Source organism: Misgurnus anguillicaudatus, chromosome 18 (genome assembly GCF_027580225.2).
Source record: "Misgurnus anguillicaudatus chromosome 18, ASM2758022v2, whole genome shotgun sequence".
Classification (NCBI taxonomy): domain Eukaryota; kingdom Metazoa; phylum Chordata; class Actinopteri; order Cypriniformes; family Cobitidae; genus Misgurnus; species Misgurnus anguillicaudatus.
Window position 1 is genome coordinate 21,789,695 of NC_073354.2, and position 18,786 is coordinate 21,808,480.

Genomic DNA, 18,786 nt, shown 5'->3' on the forward strand with positions numbered 1-18,786 from the left:
GCAACCCAAGTAGCTGTTTTTTCAACGTGGTTGTTTCCAAGGACCACCGCACTTCTCCACAAGCTGTATTTGAGATGTAATAGTGACATAATGCACAGCAAAAACCTATGCTAGTGTAAATTGTCAGTTTCTTCTGGCTTTATTCATTCGCCTGTTCATTCGGTTAACAGTCTTGTTCAGTTCATTCATGAAGTGCTTTCCTCATTGATCCGTGTCTCTCCTCACTTCCACACATCTTCTATCTATCCTCCTTTCCTTAAATAATTGATGACCGATGGAGTGTGAACTGACCTGATGGTGGTCTATCAGAACCGTCCTCCACTCTGGGCCAGCTGGGGGTCGACTTGCCGCTGCTGCCTCCTTCTGCCACCATTTGCCGCTCCACTGGGAGAGGAGAGTGCCTGTTGAGCGCAAATCTATAAAGTGAACATAAACACGCATGCTGAGAATCACACATTAATATGCGGTCGATTGCACAGCCATTTTGTCATTTAAAGCTGAGGGAACTTGAACAAATAAAGCAATGAGATGAATGGTTGATTTAGGAATGTCCCAACCAGCTGCGACCGCAACAATCAATGCACTTTGTCGGTAGCTTGGTTTAATTTTTGAGGCATGGCGTCATGCAGCCCCTCCTATATCGAACAATTTTCTCAATTTCGAAAACAAATTGTAATAGAATTCGATAAAGCATTATTTAAGTCTTTATTATACGAAGGCATGTATTCTTAGTTTGCATTGGATTAGCTCAATTGGTAGTACAAGAAATTAGCAACACCAAAGTCACTGGTTTGATTCCCAGAGAATGCAAATTGAATGCACCAAAATTTTTAAAGGAAAACACCACAATTTTTCAATATTTTACAATGTTTCTTATCTCACCTTAGACTAATTAATACATAGCAATCTTTTTTCAATGCGTGCACTTAATCTTTGTACAGCGCCTCGTGAATGTGTTAGCATTTAGCCTAGCCCCATTCATTCCTTAGGATCCAAACAGGGATGAATTTAGAAGCCACCAAACACTTCCATGTTTTCCCTATTTAAAGACTGCTACATGAGTAGTTACACGAGTAAGTATCATGGCGCAAAATAAAACGTGACGATTTTTTTAAACGGATAAAAAATGAGAACTATATTATATGGCGGAAGAGCACTTAAGGGCTCGTTATAGTTGTGCGTAGACGTAGCCGCGACGGCGTAGGATCCGCGTCGGTTTTCATTTATACTTTTGCGTCGTCGTCTGCGTCGACATGCAAACACGCGCAGACCACTGGTAGGCAGTAACCACGCGTGTAGCAGCGCAAACATCAAAGAAGAAGAAGCTTAGCAAGTTAACCCAAAAACGAAGAAGAAACAGCAACTTGTTGTGTTTAATTTGAGAAGACCAGCAATGATGGAAGTAAATAAACAACGACTTTTGATGCAGTTTGAGTTAAATCACTCCTTAACTTGGCTCATCTTTGTTTTCACCGTCACAAATGGAGATACCAAAGTTTTTTTACCTGACGGGAGGGGTTCTGTTGGACCAATCACAGAGCTTGCGGTGCGCATAGATCTGACGCGCTGTTAAAATTTTTGCGAGGGGCACGTCAGGCTACACAGAGCTACGCACAGGCTACGGATAGCCTACACCGAACTTACGCACGACTATAAATTGGGCTTTAGTTTGCAGCACTTCAACCTCGGAGTCGAAGTGCTGCAAACTTAAAAAATCGCCACGTTTTTTTTGTGCCACCATACTTACTCGTAACAGTCTTCAAATAGGGAAAACATGGAAGCGCCTGGTGGCTTCCAAACTCATCCCTGTCTGGATCCCAAGGAATGAATGAGGCCAGGCCAAATGCCAACACATTCACGACACACTGCACAAAGTCCAAGTGCACACTTAAAAAAAGATAGCTATGTAATTTGTCCAAGTTTAGGCAAGAACGTAGTAAAATATTGAGAAACTGTGCTGTTCTCCTTTAAACCATCAACAAAACGTGTCAATTTAGAAAAACTCGTCCATGCACTGCCCCAATTGGCTACCATTGTGCTAAACACAATTTTCACACTAAGTGCATGGAGACGAATTGCTTATTGCTGCCGTCATGTCGTTACGCACCTAGTTAGGACACACTGTGAAAAACTAGGGAACAGAAAGAAGGTAAAGAGAGAGAGAAGGGTTTTGTTAAGCCTCACCCCTCAGGCATGGACTTCTGCCTCCAGTGAGCTGAGCTGCCCGAGCCAGTGTCACTGGAGCAGGAGAGATTACTGGGGGAACTGCGGTTGTGCGGCGAGCGGCCCAGCATTAGAGAGGAGGTCAGGGAATAGTTCTCAGAACCCGGAGACACCCTGAGAGAGGTAGAAAGACAACGCACACAGGTTCGGATAAACAGAGGGGCGTGTAAACATAGACGAAGCAAAAAATGAAGGGGAAGAGCAACACAAATTCCACTACACAAAGGCAGCTGTTCCAAATACCTTTTGGAGTCCAGAGGACGGCCGTCGCTGGACACGCTGCGAGGAATGGCAGCGGCTCTTTCAGGACGCTCGGCAGAGAGGGTCTTGCCCATGCTGGCACCCAGGCTGACAGCGCGGTTTGGGGTTCCGCTGTGACTCTGGGGCGAGGCGGTGAGAGACTGCTGTGGGCTGGATGATGTCCGTTGCCATTTGTTGTTATTGCTCCGGAAAGGAAACTTGTACTCAAATGAACCGCTCTCATTCGTGCCCTTGTACTCTACAACCGGCATGCGATGCAATTCTGAACATCCCCTGCGAGGAGAAAAATTGGCTGGTTAGCAGGACTCAACATATATTTTTTGTGCTGGTCAAAATACTGCATATAAAGATAAGAATATAAGAGAATTTAGATTTTCATTAATATATCGCCATCTATGTTTGAACCATAAAATTGCAGGTTACTTTACATACACATTTTCATGTCAAACTGACATTTCCAGTGAAATAGCACCTGACAGCCAATAGGGGTGCATGGGCCAAAAACACAGGGTTAGTTGTAACACGGACTGTTTACATTGTTGCACAAGGTTGAGCGTTTTGATTTTCCGGTATGTTTTTCACGCTGCCAAAAGACGATCTCCTGCAAATTATTGGAAATGTATAATGTTTTTCCATAGAGTTATTGATGAATGTGTTTTGGTGGCATGCAAGTAAATTTTTTCATCATATGTTTTTTTCGGTTTCTAAGTTGGGTGTATAAGATACCAAATCCAACGCTATGTCATATTAATCAGTGTCTTGTTTACTAAAACATAGCATCGTTTTGAAATATGTCTGCAGCTCTTAGCAACTTTTTTGGTGGGCTTGAATATATTTTGACCCAGCGGGGTTACAACTAACCCCTCAGCACTTACGATATGAAACTCGCTAACGTTAGCTGAATTCTTGTGGTTGTTTTAAATTGGCTACGCACTAATGATTGCTGGCTGCCAACAAAATAAATGTGCCTGTCTTATTAAAAATCGTGTGTCAAATGTATTTTTGTTCATATCTTTAATATTGATTGAATAAGGTCACGTCAAAGATTTAAATCATCATGAAATGAATGGCTAAAATCAGACTTTGAAGCTCATCATCTCAGAATTTGATTTTTTGAAACTGTAGTATGGTTATTACAGACTGGGTCACATGTTCTGTCATAATTGTGCTGCTTTTTCTCACATATTTAGACATTTGAATCCCTTTATAATTAAACTATTGTTAGAAAAGGGCTGGATGAATGAATACAGTGTGGATACCTGTCTATTATAGACAGATATATAAACAATATCCACCTCAAGTATATATACTAAAAAGTTTTAAAATATTTGCAAACTTAATTTTTAGCAAGTGTTACAACTAACCCCCTGCCTGTTACAATTAACCCACCTATGGGGTAAGTTGTAATGTTTGCACTTCTGTCACGTTTGGTGTAATGGTCCAAGAATTGTAAGTACTAGAAACAAACTTCAAATGTACATTTGTAGCAGAGATGTGCGTGTTGCTTGTGTAAAAATATAATTAATAAAACTCAAATACTTTTGGAATGATTGAGCAAAAACCAAAAAGTGTTAGGTTGTGCCCCGCTCTCCCCTACTAGCTCACTGATTTTGGTTTATTATACCTTTACGAATTTAACGTAAAGAAACCTAATGTTTCATTAGATTTAATGTAACTCCATCACAGCTGTATCCCATAAAGCCACTTCTGCAGAAAACTGATGGCATATGGCATAAAATATTTCTGATTTGTTTATCGTCAACCCATTTTAGCTAATGCTACCCAGACTGTCACAGAAACATGATTTGTGGATTTGTGAAGTATAAAGACTGCCCTAACTGCTGTATTAAATCCTGTGTTTGAAGTCGAAATGCGTTTAAGCCAAACATATGTGCTTGTCAAGGCTTCAGGTAAAGCAATGATAAATTAAGACATGGGTCAAGCACCACCTGTGCAAACTGATACATCTTCAATAGCGTAACTTTCCACACATTTGTTCAATACCCAGGTGGAACATCAACATAAGACATAAAAATACAAAATGACAGTTTTTGGAAAGGAAATGGGGGTAAGAATGATACACCATCCTACCACGAAAGCTGGGACTGATGATTGTAGTCTAAGCCCTGATTATTATAACCTTTCAGTTGGCACTGTGCCTGTGGGCAAGCCTAAACTGGGAGGATCCCATCTATTTTGGTTTGCATGTGTGGGCACAAAGGTGCATTGTTTTGTATTGCATTGTCGTTTTGCAATAGTTTTGTTTAGTTTCCATCTAAATGCTGCCCAGGTTATTTCCTGGATTTCAGCAAGAACACAAATTAAACCAATAATTGATACTTAAAAATGTACAACAAAAAACTGCTTCTCTAAATCAATGATGAGCTTATTATAATGAACCCAATGGGCCATAAATGTGACCCTGTCTGTGAAGTCTCATTATGACCATCAAAATTTGTTTTTAATCACTGATTTTATGTAGAAAAACAATAAATGACTTAAGCTGGGTTTTCACACATAAGATAATAAGAAGCAAAATGGCTACAAAAGACCACAGGAGTATGCAGTATACCTGCGAGGTGTAGCATCCTCATGGGGTGGTATGATCACAACTTTAACGGTTACTGAGGTGCGGAGAAGGTCTATCATCTGTTCATGTGAAAGCGTCGCTACGGCCACCTTGCAAATCTCGACCAATCGGCTGCCTTGCCGCAACCCAGCCTGCCAGGCGTAACCATACGGCTCCACCTCTGCCACGATGCCCTCGTAGTTAACGTGAAAGCCGAGCTGGCCCAGGCCGTTCCTTCGCAGGGTCATCTCACTAGTTTCACAGCCTTTAGTGAGATGCTGACAAAGAGAGGGGAAAAACATACAGAGCGATATAACTTGCATAACACACGATCAGATTTCTTAATGTAAGGATGGAAGACTTGAAAACTAACAGAGCGGATTTGAACTGGATCTCAAAGGCTACCGTACACCACTAAATACATCAAGATTAAGGCCTTTCTCATAGAAAATATAGTGAATGCTAACATGTTTCGTGGCTACGATACAGATCATATAAATTTAGTTCACCGAGTACTAGTTACCATGGCAACAGCTCTTGCACTTGGAGAGTGACATAATGGGAAGAGGGCCAAATCAGAAGTACATTCAAGCCACTGTACAGTTATGCAATGGCTCTCTTATACATCCTATTAATTCACATGTTAAAACATGTCGAACAAAGCCATTAAAACTATTTGAAGCTCGTCTGAAAGCTTTCTGGTTGTAATCCTGCTTGGGCAAAAGTGCCAAGTCAAGCTTTAACATCTGTGTTTTGTGTTTGATTAAGTTACTTTTAAAAATAGCATTTAATTTATTCGTAAAGGAGCACTTAGTAATGTTTTCCTTATTTATAGTTTTATCCCTCAAAAATATCTTTAAAATTATACTTATAAAATTTCTATTAATTCGCCAAATTCGTTTAGTGCAATAAACAAAAAACGACGGAGTAAACTCATAAACAAATTATTATCTGTCACCACTTCTTACCTCCAATCGTTTAACAACCTCACGGAAGTCCTCTGTGTTGTTATTCATGGAGCGCAGTGAGATGCTCTCACCACGTTCGTAATAGATCTTCATGGAAGCGGGGCTTCCCAGCGTCCAACCAATTACATCCTTGACAGCGCAGTTAAAGACCACAGCCTTGGCCTCTGCGTCCACCAGCACCAAAAAGTCATTCGAAATGGCCAGCAGGGCCTCCAGTTCTCCTCCGGCCCCGTGGTCTTCGGCGTAAACGGGCCAGGTGATGGCCCCAGGGCTGCGTAGCTCTGCGCCGAGGTACGGCCGAGTCTTTTCCTTACGTTTGTGGGCCAGTGAAATAAAAGGGAATTTACCCGAGGGATCGATAGGTGTGCTCGTGACATGACGCTCGGCCAGATCCCGCAAGTACTCCTGTCGCGTCCGAGTGGCCATGGCGCGGAACTTGTCGGACTTGTGAGCGGCATTTTCAGCGTTGATCACCTTCGCCAGTAGGAAATCTCGAAAGACGGTGGACTTCGGGAATGTGGCGTCCTCAGGAATGGGTGGTCCAAAAGCAGGCACGTCTCGTGAGCGAGCTACAGCAACGCTGTGAAGGATGGAGAGAAGATAGAACAGTTTGAAGATGATGACACATCTTAACCATGAAATGCTTGTCACATACACAAACTTCTAAAGAATCTTCAAACTTCCCTTAAGTCCATCATGTTTATGCATGAAAAAAATAGATACCACAGACAACGTGGCTGCTTTGACACTGGCAAAATAAGTCTTTCTGTTCTGATGTTGGATTTCAGATACTGCAAACAAAACCAAGTGTGGCAGTAAAGACTCAAATTTACACTGTGGTACAGTAATGCTTTACACCACTAATATTATTATTATTATGAATAATGTCACCACATTTTTACTGTTAATTTATGGCAATCACAGATTTGAATTTTTCTTTCCTGTAAATTTGTGGGATTTTTGTACTATGAAGTATTTCCCCCTGGTTTATTTTCTTTCATTAGGCCTCTGTAATGGACATTTGAAGCTTCCTGTTCTGTCTAGTATGCTTGAACTCTTAAGAATCTAGCCAGGCACAACAGCTTACAATGATAGAGAAGGACAAAGAGAAAGAAAAGTGAAGGCCAGAAGTCACAGAACCACAGACAGAAAGAGAGAGGCAACAGAAATCTGTCCATAATGCTCTCCATTTAACAAAGTTAGCAAAAGAAAAATGGGACTGATCTCTAAAAACGCATGGGAAAACGCGAGGGAAAAACATGTTTCTCTGGTTTAAATTAAGACAAATGCCCCTGCAAATTCATCACAACATAAACTTCACTGTACAAAGAGCTTGCACAACTATGTACTGAGATTAATAACTTGACAATTTTCTATTCAATAAGACAAAACAACATGCATTACTGATGACTTCAACTTTTTCTACTTTACAAAACAGTAATATTATACATTACAAGTCAAGTATGCACACAGTATGTTGTTAAGGGGAGAGTTCACACAAAAATGAATTACATCATCATTTAATAATAAGTTTTTTATTCTGTTGAACACAAATAAAAATGACCATCATTTATAAAAATATTTTTTTTTGTATTTAACAGAATAATGAACCTCAGAATATGAGGATCAGTAAATGATGACAGATGTTTAATTTTGCGTGAAGTATTCCTTTAAAGTACCTCCATGTCATTTCATCCAAGCACAGTATTCTCATCCTATTCAATTCAGTTTAAAAGAAAAATTTATACATTATATGGAAGTTGAATTAATAAGTTTTCCATTAGGGACAGGAGAATATTTAACCGAGATACAACTATTTGAAAATCTGGAATCTGGGGGTGCAAAAAAAAAAAAAAAAAATATTGAAAATCGCCTTAAAAAAGTTGTTCAAATGAAATCCTTAGCAACTGCATTCACTAATGTTTTGAAATTTACAATAGGAACTTATATAGTACAAAATATATTCATGGAATGTGATCATTGCTTAACTCTTTCCCCGCCATTGACGAGTTAAATTGTCAATGAAGAGAAAACATTTCCTGCCAATGACAAGTTTTTCCAGCAATCCATATTTCGGCTATTATCCACAAGGTGGCACTCTTACCAAACTGAGAAACAACCCCTTAGGGCAAAAAGTAAAAACTCCATGTATGTTTGATCATCGCTCCAAAGTCCTTCACAAAAATTTTATTATCGCAGCTTTTTGCTCAATATTTTGATATTTTTTATATTTGAACATTTTCTGGAAGGCATTAAACTTTTATTAAAATCATAAAAAATGCCAACGCTGGCTGGTAACTTTTTTTAAAAAACGTTGGCGGGGAAAGAGTTAATATCCTAATGACTTTTGGCATAAAAGAAAAATCAATAAATTTGTAACTTTTGCCACAAACATACCTGTGCTACCTTCTGAGGATGTTCACATATGGCGTTTGTTGTGCGCTCAAGTTCGGTATTTTTAAATGTAGGCGTGCGGTATGCGCGCTGCTCATAATAGAAGTAATGCAGTGGCGATGCGCACGCGGTGTGACGCGCTCGTTTTTTAAAGGCGCGCCGACACGGCATCGAGTTAAAAACATCTCAACTTTTCAGACAGTGCACCGTAGGACATGTGACAAGAACCTACGCACCTAGCGTTTTTCACGCGTTTTCCTTAGACAGTCGATCATATACATATGAAATTTACATAGAATTCTTTTAAGTTCAATGGGGTAAAATGATGGTATATAAAAACGATGCTAGTTTACCTTATAATATTGTAATGAATTAAAGCATTAATGATTTTAGATGGTTCTTCAAAGAATAGTTTGGTATTACCAAAAACTACACCACACTTACGATTTTTTATAATGTTCCAAAAAATGAGTAATACCACAGTACTCTATTTTTTTTTTTTATTATATTATGTTCTCTGTTCGTGCAAGCACAAAATCATACCAACCAACGTATACTGAGACTGAGAGTGGAGAATAACCATCATCAACCTTCATCAAAGGCCAGAGTAACACAGTGCACATTCCATCCAAACATAATCCACTTCTGGGCAACGAGTGATTCAGTGACTAACAGAGAGCGGGTTGATTTTATTGTCATGGCCCGACCCCCTCGGCTTAGGTGGAGAGGCAAACTGGATTATATTTGAAGTATAAATATCTAGCGTGTGGGTTGGTGAAGCAGCTTCCGCTGCCCACAGTAAGCAACCATAAGAACCATCACACAAGCAAATAACACCCTGACCCACTCAGAAATACACAGGTGTACAAGTACAACATGTGCACATCCGAGTTCTCACGAACTGTTAATATGTCTATGTATAATAAAATATGATTCATTACAACAAAAACTGTGACTGTATTTAACTAAACATTGTCATACTGACATCAGTCAGTAGGTGCGTATAATGATTTCTCTAAGAGATTTAAATGTTTTAACCTGTTTAAAATGTTTAAAGGTTTCATTTGTGAATCTCACAAGTCGAACTGTATGATTATGCATGCAGGTACCGAATACGCAATACACACTTTGTATTATTGCCTCCAGTATGTGTTGTATTTATTTCTGGGGGTATTTTTAATCTCATCTCCAGGCCCACACAGAATCTGTGCCTTCAAAACTTTGTGGCTTTCCAAATCGGCCAGCCTGTCATTCATTAAATGCTTCAAATCCTTTTCTCCTTGCGTGCTGATTCCTTCAATATGTCAACTAATTTGATAATGCTGTCAGCTACCAATAACAGTGTAAGACTCTCAGCTCCATTGGAGATATTTTACAATCATTCAATCTACAGTAAAATTCTGCTGATTCTTTCTTAAAATTAGTTTAAAAGGGCAAAAGCCCACATATCTCTTGCTTCTGGGCCTAAACATCACATTCAATACAAATTATTATAATACAATATAAACTTCTACCACCAACATTTAACATATTTTGCTGGTGGCTCTGAGCTTTTAGCCAAAAATAAACGGTACCTTTGAACATTGTAAGGCACGATAGTATACACACCTTCCTGCAGCCAATAAAACAACAGGAGGTCAAGTAAATGATTACTCTCTACATAAACACCTTTAAATCACCCTGCAATTCACTTTTATATAAACAAACACGACACAGCCGCAAAAGAAAACCCATCTGACCCACCTGATCCACTTTCTGACTTCCATTTCAATTTCTTGTGTAAACCGTCCAAATGGATTTGGTGTAGAAAGATTAAAACACTGTCTGAGAAAGATTCAGTCTTGTGGTAAAAGGGGCATATGAGAGGAAGTTTATCAGGGAAGAAGTTGCAGGGTTGCCGAGTGCAAGCGGCCCCCTCGCGCCCCTCTCAGGAGAGCAGTTGGTAAGGGGTTGCATGCCCCCCTCCCCGTTTGTTGGGAGTTCTTTTGAGCTTATTGTTGTACTTGGCATTTGTAACTTCTGTACTTTCTGAACAGTGATGAAGCTCCTACTGGGTATAATTAAGACGACATACTATGAGCAATTAAATCTCTTATTAGTTTCACGGAGGGAAAATGGACGAAAGAGTGAGTGAGGGAGTATGGCAAGTAAATGAGTAAGGAGGGATAGTAAGTCACAACGTGATATCAATGATCAATTTCATATCTCAACAAAAAGGCAACAAACAGGGGTCTTTTTCTTTTGTATGACTCACGACAGCTATCCGACTTTACGCAATTCAGCGATCAACAAATCCTGCTGATAAACAACCCACAGCGGGTGTATGGGAAATGAAGTGCGTCCCGCTCATTTGAAGTGGTAAAGAGCAGTGCTCTCTTGGGTAATACGCTCCACAACCATAGCGATAAACTGTCCAGAGAAGATCAAGCAAAGCGTGCAATCTACCACAAAGTGGAAGCTGGTGCTGTATGAAGCAGAGTTTTAAATTGGGCTTCTTTAAAGATGGCTAGAGATGGATGTTTTTGGTTTATTAGTTGTTGGTATTTGGGCGGTGAATAATCACCGGGATGCCTTTGGACTCATTTTGAATGGCCATTGGGCTGGTTTTGCTACGCATATCTGGCAACCCTGAAGGACAATGACAGAAGCAAATGCACAAAAAAATGCGGGTTAATAAAGGTTTAATTTCGTCCTTTAATATAAGTGAGTTTGTATTTGTTTAATAGTTGTTGGGTTTTCATAAAGATAGTATTGAACCACAAACTAATCATCAGTTTTAATATAAGGGGGAAATCCAGGTTTTTATTACTGTAACAACGCAACAATGTAGGCTATGTCACTTTTATATCATATGGCTTATTTATTTTGTTAATAACGAATAATGTTTTAATTAAAATTGGTTTATTAACCTGTGGCTAAATTTATTCACCAGCACATCCCTGTAAACTCAATAAGTTTAGTTTATTCATATTTTGACATTTAATGGTCCCATATTGTCAAATCTAGGAATGCATAATGATTAATCACGATTCATCTATAGCAGAATAAAAGTTTTCGTTTACATCATATATGCATGTGAACAGTGTTTAATAATTATGTATATATAAATATGCACACATGCATGTATAATTTTAAGAATAGATAAATTCACACACGCATGTGTGTGAATTTATCTATACAAAGTTAGTATACACAGTTCACACACACATATATGATGTAAACAAAAACTTTTATTCTGCTAGAGATTAATCGCAATTAATCGTTATGCATCCCTAGTTAAATCTTAAATTTCATATGTTTTTTCATGATAACTAAGGTCTAGGGGCTATGTAAGTACCATATAAGTTTCAAAACTAGCTTGAAGAAGCTGCGATTTTTTACGAATGATTTTTCATGATTTCATGAATACTCAGTCATCGCCTTCAGTCACCACCCCTTGCACTGTCATATTTACATTTTTTTACGAATATAACTAGCTTCTGGTATCTTAAATGCCCCTGCTTTCAGGATAGAGTATCAGCATAGTATGCACTCTTCTTCGTGACGTATGACAAATGCAGAGGGCGGAGGCACAGAGCAGCAGCAAGAAACCTCTGCAAAGTGTGTACACACTTATCTAAATGCAAAGGCATCCAAGATTACCGGAAGCTAGTTATTTTCATTTATAAAGTTTTAAATATGGATTTTTCTATTACAAAACCGCACAGATTACCCTTAGGAGGGTTTTGCCATTTTAAAAGTACACTACTACACATGAATACCCTAATTTAGTGCCTTATTTAGCTATAAATGAAAATTCTAATTGAGAAAATATTTAGGTTTTTATTCGATTAGTCGATTAATTGGAAAAATAATCGCAGTTTAATTGATTATGAAAATAATCATTAGTTGCATCCTTAACTGGTTATATAGTCTCTATACAACAGTGCATGTGACAAATAAAACCCTAGAAGGAACATGCATTTTGATCATTCTGAGTACTCGAAAAATAAATTGAGGGGGGTGAAGATGGAGAATATTCTGTCTATTCTACTTTTTTGGTTGTAATTCTTTGTCAGTGTTTATATAACTTTCGCAAAATATAATTTAAAGTTCCAAGAAAAGACATTTTATCAGTAGCTAAAAACACTAGGTAATGTGACTGCTTCAAGTTTTATACAAACTCTCTGAAATAATGTGAGCTATCCACAATGCATCACACCTTTGCAAGTTCTAAGAAACAAGACTCTAATAATACCAAAATTAAAGGCATTTCTTCACACAGCATTCACATTGAGAGAAAAGCAGCAAGGGTTCTTTCGGAACAAAGGTTTTTTTTTCATCCCACTTCCACATTGAAGAAATCACTTTGTTAGTTAGGAAAGTTAGGAATGAGGATAGTTAGAAACACTGTGCATCACATACAAGGTATTTAATGTGTAGATCATTTTTTGATGTATATTAATGCCCTCTTCAATTTACTGGAGCTCCACCCACTTTTTAAAAATGTAGTTTGTGTACACTTAAAGGGGACATATCATAAAAATCTGACTTTTTCCATGTTTAAGTGCTATAATTGGGTTCCCAGTGCTTTTATCAACATAGAAAATGTAAATAAGAGCAACCCAGTAACTTAGTTTTGGTAAACCATTCACTGCAAGCATGTGAAAGATATGTAATTGAGATTTGGCTTGGCTCCCCTTGTGATGTCAGAAGGGGATAACACTGCCCCTAAATCTGCACTATCCAACCACAGCACTGCCATTTAGAGCAGAGATCAGCTCATTTGCATGTTAAACAACACACCCAAAATGGCACATTTTTGCTCACATCTACAAGGTGGCAATTTAAATAACATGCTATAATAAATTATCTATATAGTATTTTGAGCTAGAACTTCACATACGTACCCTAAGGGACACCAAAGACTTATTTGACATCTTAAAAAAGTCTTGTGAAATGTCCCCTTTAAGTCCTCCAATCATTCAGACAGGTTTAGTCCTTAATGAGTTATCTCCAATAAAACATCTACAAACTAGGCCCCATTTTGAAAAAAAAAATAAGTTTTTGCTCCCGCATATTTGGCTCGTCACACGCCGATACCCATAACTACTTAGTAGCACATCTTTTAGATGCGGGTCCGAACCACTCACCTGTAGCAGGTATTTTCAGAGCATGCGTTGTGTACCCGCACAATCACAAAGACGTGCTGAAAGTGTGAGCGGATGTTCTTGGGGCTGAAGGGTTTTGCTCCCGGCTCTTGAAACACAATGGTGACGATGTCATTTCCAATATGCCTTTTTCTAAGGAGCTTTAGGGCACAAAAATCACAGGTTGGTTTGTATATGCCAAAGGATATTAATGACGAGAAATAATTGTGACAGTGTAACAATGTTGGATGGTTTACCTGCTGTTTGTTATTAGGCGTGTAGGGCAGCATTGTCGACACGTGGAACATGACCTCATAGTCTTTAAAAGTTGTGTATAAAGAGTGTGTTCCAGTAGAGTCCGCTGCAAGAAAAAGTTTGAATACGTAATATTAAAAAAGAACTGATTTTCTTTTATTGAAACCTTGATTGATCATACAAACACCCTTTTAAATAAGAGACTAGTTTTTTTGTGTCATAAATGACAATTACGATTTAACAGCGAAATACTGCAATTGTCACTTTGATCTATGACCACACGCACTGTTGTATGAACTCATCTTTCCTGATCTCTTTCCTCCACCTGACTCCAAAACCATATCTTAATCCATTAAGCTAAAATCAAAACTTTTTGACACTTCATTCGCCCCTACTTGGCCACACAGCAATTTAGGGAAACTCCAAGGCAAAGATGTCAAGACTGATAAATGGATTTAGAGACATGCTTAAGCTCACAGATAACATTCCTCAGGGTCACATAGAAGAGGTATATAGCATTATATGAATGACTATATCTCGAGGTCACAACTGAATCATGCAACACACGATTCCTAGTGTTTAGATCCCCTCCTATTTATTTCACAACCTATGACAGTGAAGAAACTACTGACAGTGGATAGACACATTCAGATCAAGCCACAGGCTTTTTGGAAAGCAATACTGTTGGAATTAATTAACTAGCCCTATGAAGTACCGGACTGACATGAGCTCAGATTGATTGATTATGCGTTTTGCCTCTAACAGTGTGTGGTTGTAATCCCACCATGCCCCTCTTAAGCCTGGCCGGTAATTAAATAAACCTTCATTATGGTGTCAGGACTCACTTTTAGTGTCCAGCTGGGCACGGTACTTGGAGAAGCCCTTGAGGCGCACACGTTCCCCCAGCAACTGCAGGAACTCCTCTAGGGCGGGACCTGCTGCCTCATTATTGTACATCTCCTCCTCGCTGCTCTGTCCGGCCTGGCAGTACATCACTCCAACCTTCAGCTGGAAACTGAGCTGCAAAACAAACCCACGAAAAATAGACCAATCGTGAATAATATGAATAAATATATCATTTAAAAATGTAATTAAATGCACTGTAGTTGATTTAAAGCACTATCTATTAGTGGTCAACGGTACAAAATGTAAGATCGTAATACCCCCTGTTCATCCAGTTTCATGAGCTGCTCTGTGACCTTGGGTGTATTGAGGGCAAGTCGGAGGCAGTGGGCATTAAGCTCGGGTACCAGATATTCCAGCACCTCTTTTAGTGGCAATCCTCGAGCTAAGCCATGCTTAGAGGTGGACGGCACAGCGTCTTCCAAAATAGATCCCCGCAAGGTTGTTAACTGAGAAGAAATATAAAAGATACGCACTTGAAATACAGATTCAGATTATATATATACCGCTACAAATCACAGTTGTTACTCAATAGGTGGGTATGTCACTTAAGAGAGTTATCGTAACATAAAAGGTTATGTTGAGATAATGATCAGATAACTGTAGATGCTTATATTGCATGGCTATTTGCCACAGACATAAAATATTGACTGAGATTAAATATATTTAGAAACAAGTATCACTGGTGGGAAAGCCTTCAATGCCCAGTGTTACTGAGAAATGTCAGACTGCTGTATGGCATGACTGACCAATCAGAATTCGGTATTACAGAGAGCCATGCATTAAAGGAATATTCCATTTTCTTAAAAGAAAAATCCAGATAATTTACTCACCACCATGTCATCCAAAATGTTGATGTCTTTCTTTGTTCAGTCGAGAAGAAATTATGTTTTTTGAGGAAAACATTGCAGGTTTTTTCTCATTTTAATGGACTTTAATAGACACCAACAATTAACACTTAACTCAACACTTAACAGTTTTTTTCAACGGAGTTTCAAATGACTATAAACAATCCCAAACGAGGCATAAGGGTCTTATCTAGCAAAACGATTGTCATCTCGACTGAACAAAGAAAGACATCAACATTTTGGATGACATGGTGGTGAGTAAATTATCTGGATTTTTCTTTTAAGAAAATGGAATATTCCTTTAATCAAACCTTTATACAACCTTCTGTTATCTTTTTGTAGCTGCTCAGTATGATTCAGAAAAGCAAAACCTTTGTATACATTTTTTCATCCCTGTTATAACGCCACTTATTTCCAATCCATGTCTGCCCACCTGTCCTAGAAATAGCAGTGGAAAGACTGCAGCGTTAGGCTGTGCGTCACCTTAGTCGCGAAGCTATTAAAACCCATCGGAATATATTATGTGAATCACAAGTAGCTTCTATAAATCAGTCCAAAGGCCGGGGTCACATCCAAGAGCATTTTCTTTCATTTTTTGCTTTAATTAGAGAGATCTAGTCATCAACCATCCAATTAAAGCTGCTGTTAAAAATATGGTGGTGATGACGAGCCAGCCTGGGCCCAGTGTGATGTAAAGCTCTAACACACAGAGAACATGTTATATAAGATAGCGGTGGGCGTCAGACCTGGATCTCACTCGTCATCGACTACTTCGAACGAACCGTCTATGTGCAGGCACGAGGATGCATTGAGAGGCTGGCAACAACAATATGAAAATTATATTTGGCTGTGTGGATGAGCTCACCTCACTCGTTCTGAAGATGATCCTGTAATTAAACTGCGGGCCGTGTTCTTTGTGGTCCTCTAGTTTCTCTCGACGGATGCTCACGGCAACTGGCCCCAGTGTCTCATCCACACCCAAGTAGTTCCAGTGCTCTGGGGATTTATGTGTTTTTTCCAAAGGGTTGGAACAAAAATGAAAATGATTTACTAATGGTTGACGCCGTTTCCAATTTAGACCAAAATCATTCTTCCGAGAACACATAATGAGAAATGTGAAGACTGTGCTACTAGGAATTTTGGGTACTGAACATTGAAAGCTTTAAAAAGGACACAGATATACAATACAAGTAAATTACTGCATGAAAAAAGGGAACATAAATTCCCCTTTCATATTTGTAATTCAACAAAAAGTAATATTGCTTTGGAAAAACATAATTGAGTAAAATGTACAAATGTACACAAACAAAACAAGTAACCAAATCAAGAAAAGTGCAATAAAACAAGCCATTTATCGACCCAACTGTCTGAAGAGTTATTGATGCTTGCATACATTTACAATAACATCTCCACTGAGAAAATCTTCCCGAAACATCAAGGGTAGAATTACTGCAGAAAGCCCAACACTCACCTCTCAAGTAAAAGTTTTTTCGGTAATAATAGGCACCCAAGTCCACGTGTTCAACTATGTTGCTCTTTCCCCGATCATGATGGAGACTCTTTCCATCCTTGGGCGCTTCAAGAACAGCCACCCCTGCGTTGCTAAAATGTGTGTTGGGAGCTCTTTCGGGAGATCCGTCTTCATCTCTTGAAGAGCTGGAGGCACCACTTCCGATACTGCCCTGTTTGGAAGGGCTGATGTTTCTCTCACCCTCACCCCCGATTTCGTTACGGAAACACGGGCAGCTGAGTACCAGGTCATTAGTCTTGTCGTCACCGGAGTCAAGAGATGGCCCGTCTTTGATGTTAAGCTCTTCTTGGCTTCCACAAGGGGATCCGTAAGCCCCGCTCTGGTTTGAGGAGAGAGATGAGGTGTTTGAAGCTGAGGCTGCGGCTGCAGCAGAGGCACCCGTGGTGGTGTTCTTCCTCTTAACAGCACTTTGTCGACTCTGTACGGCCTCGTTCAGGTCAAACAGAATGCTCTGGACGTCAAAGTGCGCGAAACCCTTCTGGCAGACCCACGGTTTGGGCGGAGGAACAGCATCGTCGGACTTCCCGTCCTCCGCGTCGGAACCTGCCCGTGACGAATCTCCTTCGGCTTTGACGCTACGCAGCTTTCGAAAGATGGACTCTCCTCCCGTCTCTGATTTTGAGCGCCGCTTCATGTGCTTTTCCCTTTCTTTCAGGCGACTGGCGGGACTGCCACGTGGAGGGGCCAGAGGTCCATCAGGCAGGTCGAGGGCAGTTTGCTTGTGTGCTACGGTCAGCAACTCGCTCAACTTTTCAGGGGCTGGGCTACGCTGGTCTGGAGCATCCGTCTGGTAACCTTTAAGCATGTCGAAGAAGCTTTCGCCAGACACGCCGTGTTTGTCAATAGAAGAGGTACTCCCGTACTCTCTATGCATGGGCGTCCAACCTGAGAAAGACCAACCTTCGCTGCCATCGCCGTCCAGTTCACTAATGGTAATATCGCTGTTGCTGCGCTGTCGAATGCGACGCATGCCCTTGCGGGGCGAACCGAGATAACCGTCCGGGGACAGGAAGCGATTGTCTTTACCTTTGCTCTGCATCTTGTTCTTGAGCGTGTTGTGAATGTTACGCAGCATGGATGAATCCTGAGGGCTGATCAGGTGACCAAGCTTTGTTGACAAGTTGCTTTGTGCACTTCCAGTCGTGGTGGAAGGGGTGTCCGTCTCCACCGTGATGTGCCACACCCCCCCTCCTTTATCACCACCTCCACTGCCGCCATCTTTTCTAGGGGGCCAGTCGGCGACCCGTGCACGGACGCCCATTTTTGGAACTCCGGGTGTGCCAGTCGAGTGTGTGCTCTCGCTGCGAGGGGGCGGTGCACCTCCGTTGGGCAAGCGCAGACGGCGAGTGTAGAACTCATCTGTGGCGGGAACAGAGCCGCCCACAGAGCGCTCGGTCTGGGAACGCTTGAGACTGGTCATGGTACGGCTAAGCAGCGGAGCTCAGCACTGGAGCATGCCCGCAGTGTAGCTGAAATAACAAAGCTTGGGGAACATGGGCAGTCGCTCAGCTGGAGAGGCCAGAGAATGGAGCGCAACCAATGGTGGGATATGAAAATGAAATTTAAGATGTTCCGTCTTATCGGCTGAATCAGGCATGTGTGGTGACCATGGGATGAGACCTTTCACTTCTCCTTTTCACTTTATCTGAAACAGAAAAAATTGAGGGATGGTATAAGCATTCAATAATAACCAATTACTTGATGC

At 40.3% G+C, this 18,786-nt stretch overlaps 1 protein-coding gene across 7 annotated transcripts in view; it reads right to left on the reverse strand.

Moving 5' to 3' along the window:
* Positions 1-18,786, reverse strand: part of sipa1l1 (signal-induced proliferation-associated 1 like 1) — a 105,968-nt gene that overhangs the window by 19,737 nt on the left and 67,445 nt on the right. For 4 of the 7 annotated variants that reach the window (XM_055186363.2, XM_055186366.2, XM_055186361.2 and 1 more), the window contains 11 exons: positions 17,022-18,726; positions 16,416-16,546; positions 14,963-15,151; positions 14,645-14,819; positions 13,802-13,905; positions 13,548-13,705; positions 6,022-6,601; positions 5,057-5,331; positions 2,467-2,757; positions 2,185-2,337; positions 292-416 (listed from right to left, as the gene is read on the reverse strand). In XM_055186363.2, coding sequence (XP_055042338.1) covers positions 292-416; positions 2,185-2,337; positions 2,467-2,757; positions 5,057-5,331; positions 6,022-6,601; positions 13,548-13,705; positions 13,802-13,905; positions 14,645-14,819; positions 14,963-15,151; positions 16,416-16,546; positions 17,022-18,501 — 3,661 coding nt within the window. In that variant the 5' untranslated portion in view covers positions 18,502-18,726. The remainder of the gene's footprint in view (positions 1-291; positions 417-2,184; positions 2,338-2,466; positions 2,758-5,056; positions 5,332-6,021; positions 6,602-13,547; positions 13,706-13,801; positions 13,906-14,644; positions 14,820-14,962; positions 15,152-16,415; positions 16,547-17,021; positions 18,727-18,786) is intronic. The other 3 variants (XM_055186365.2, XM_073856058.1, XM_055186367.2) reach the window with 3 other exon arrangements.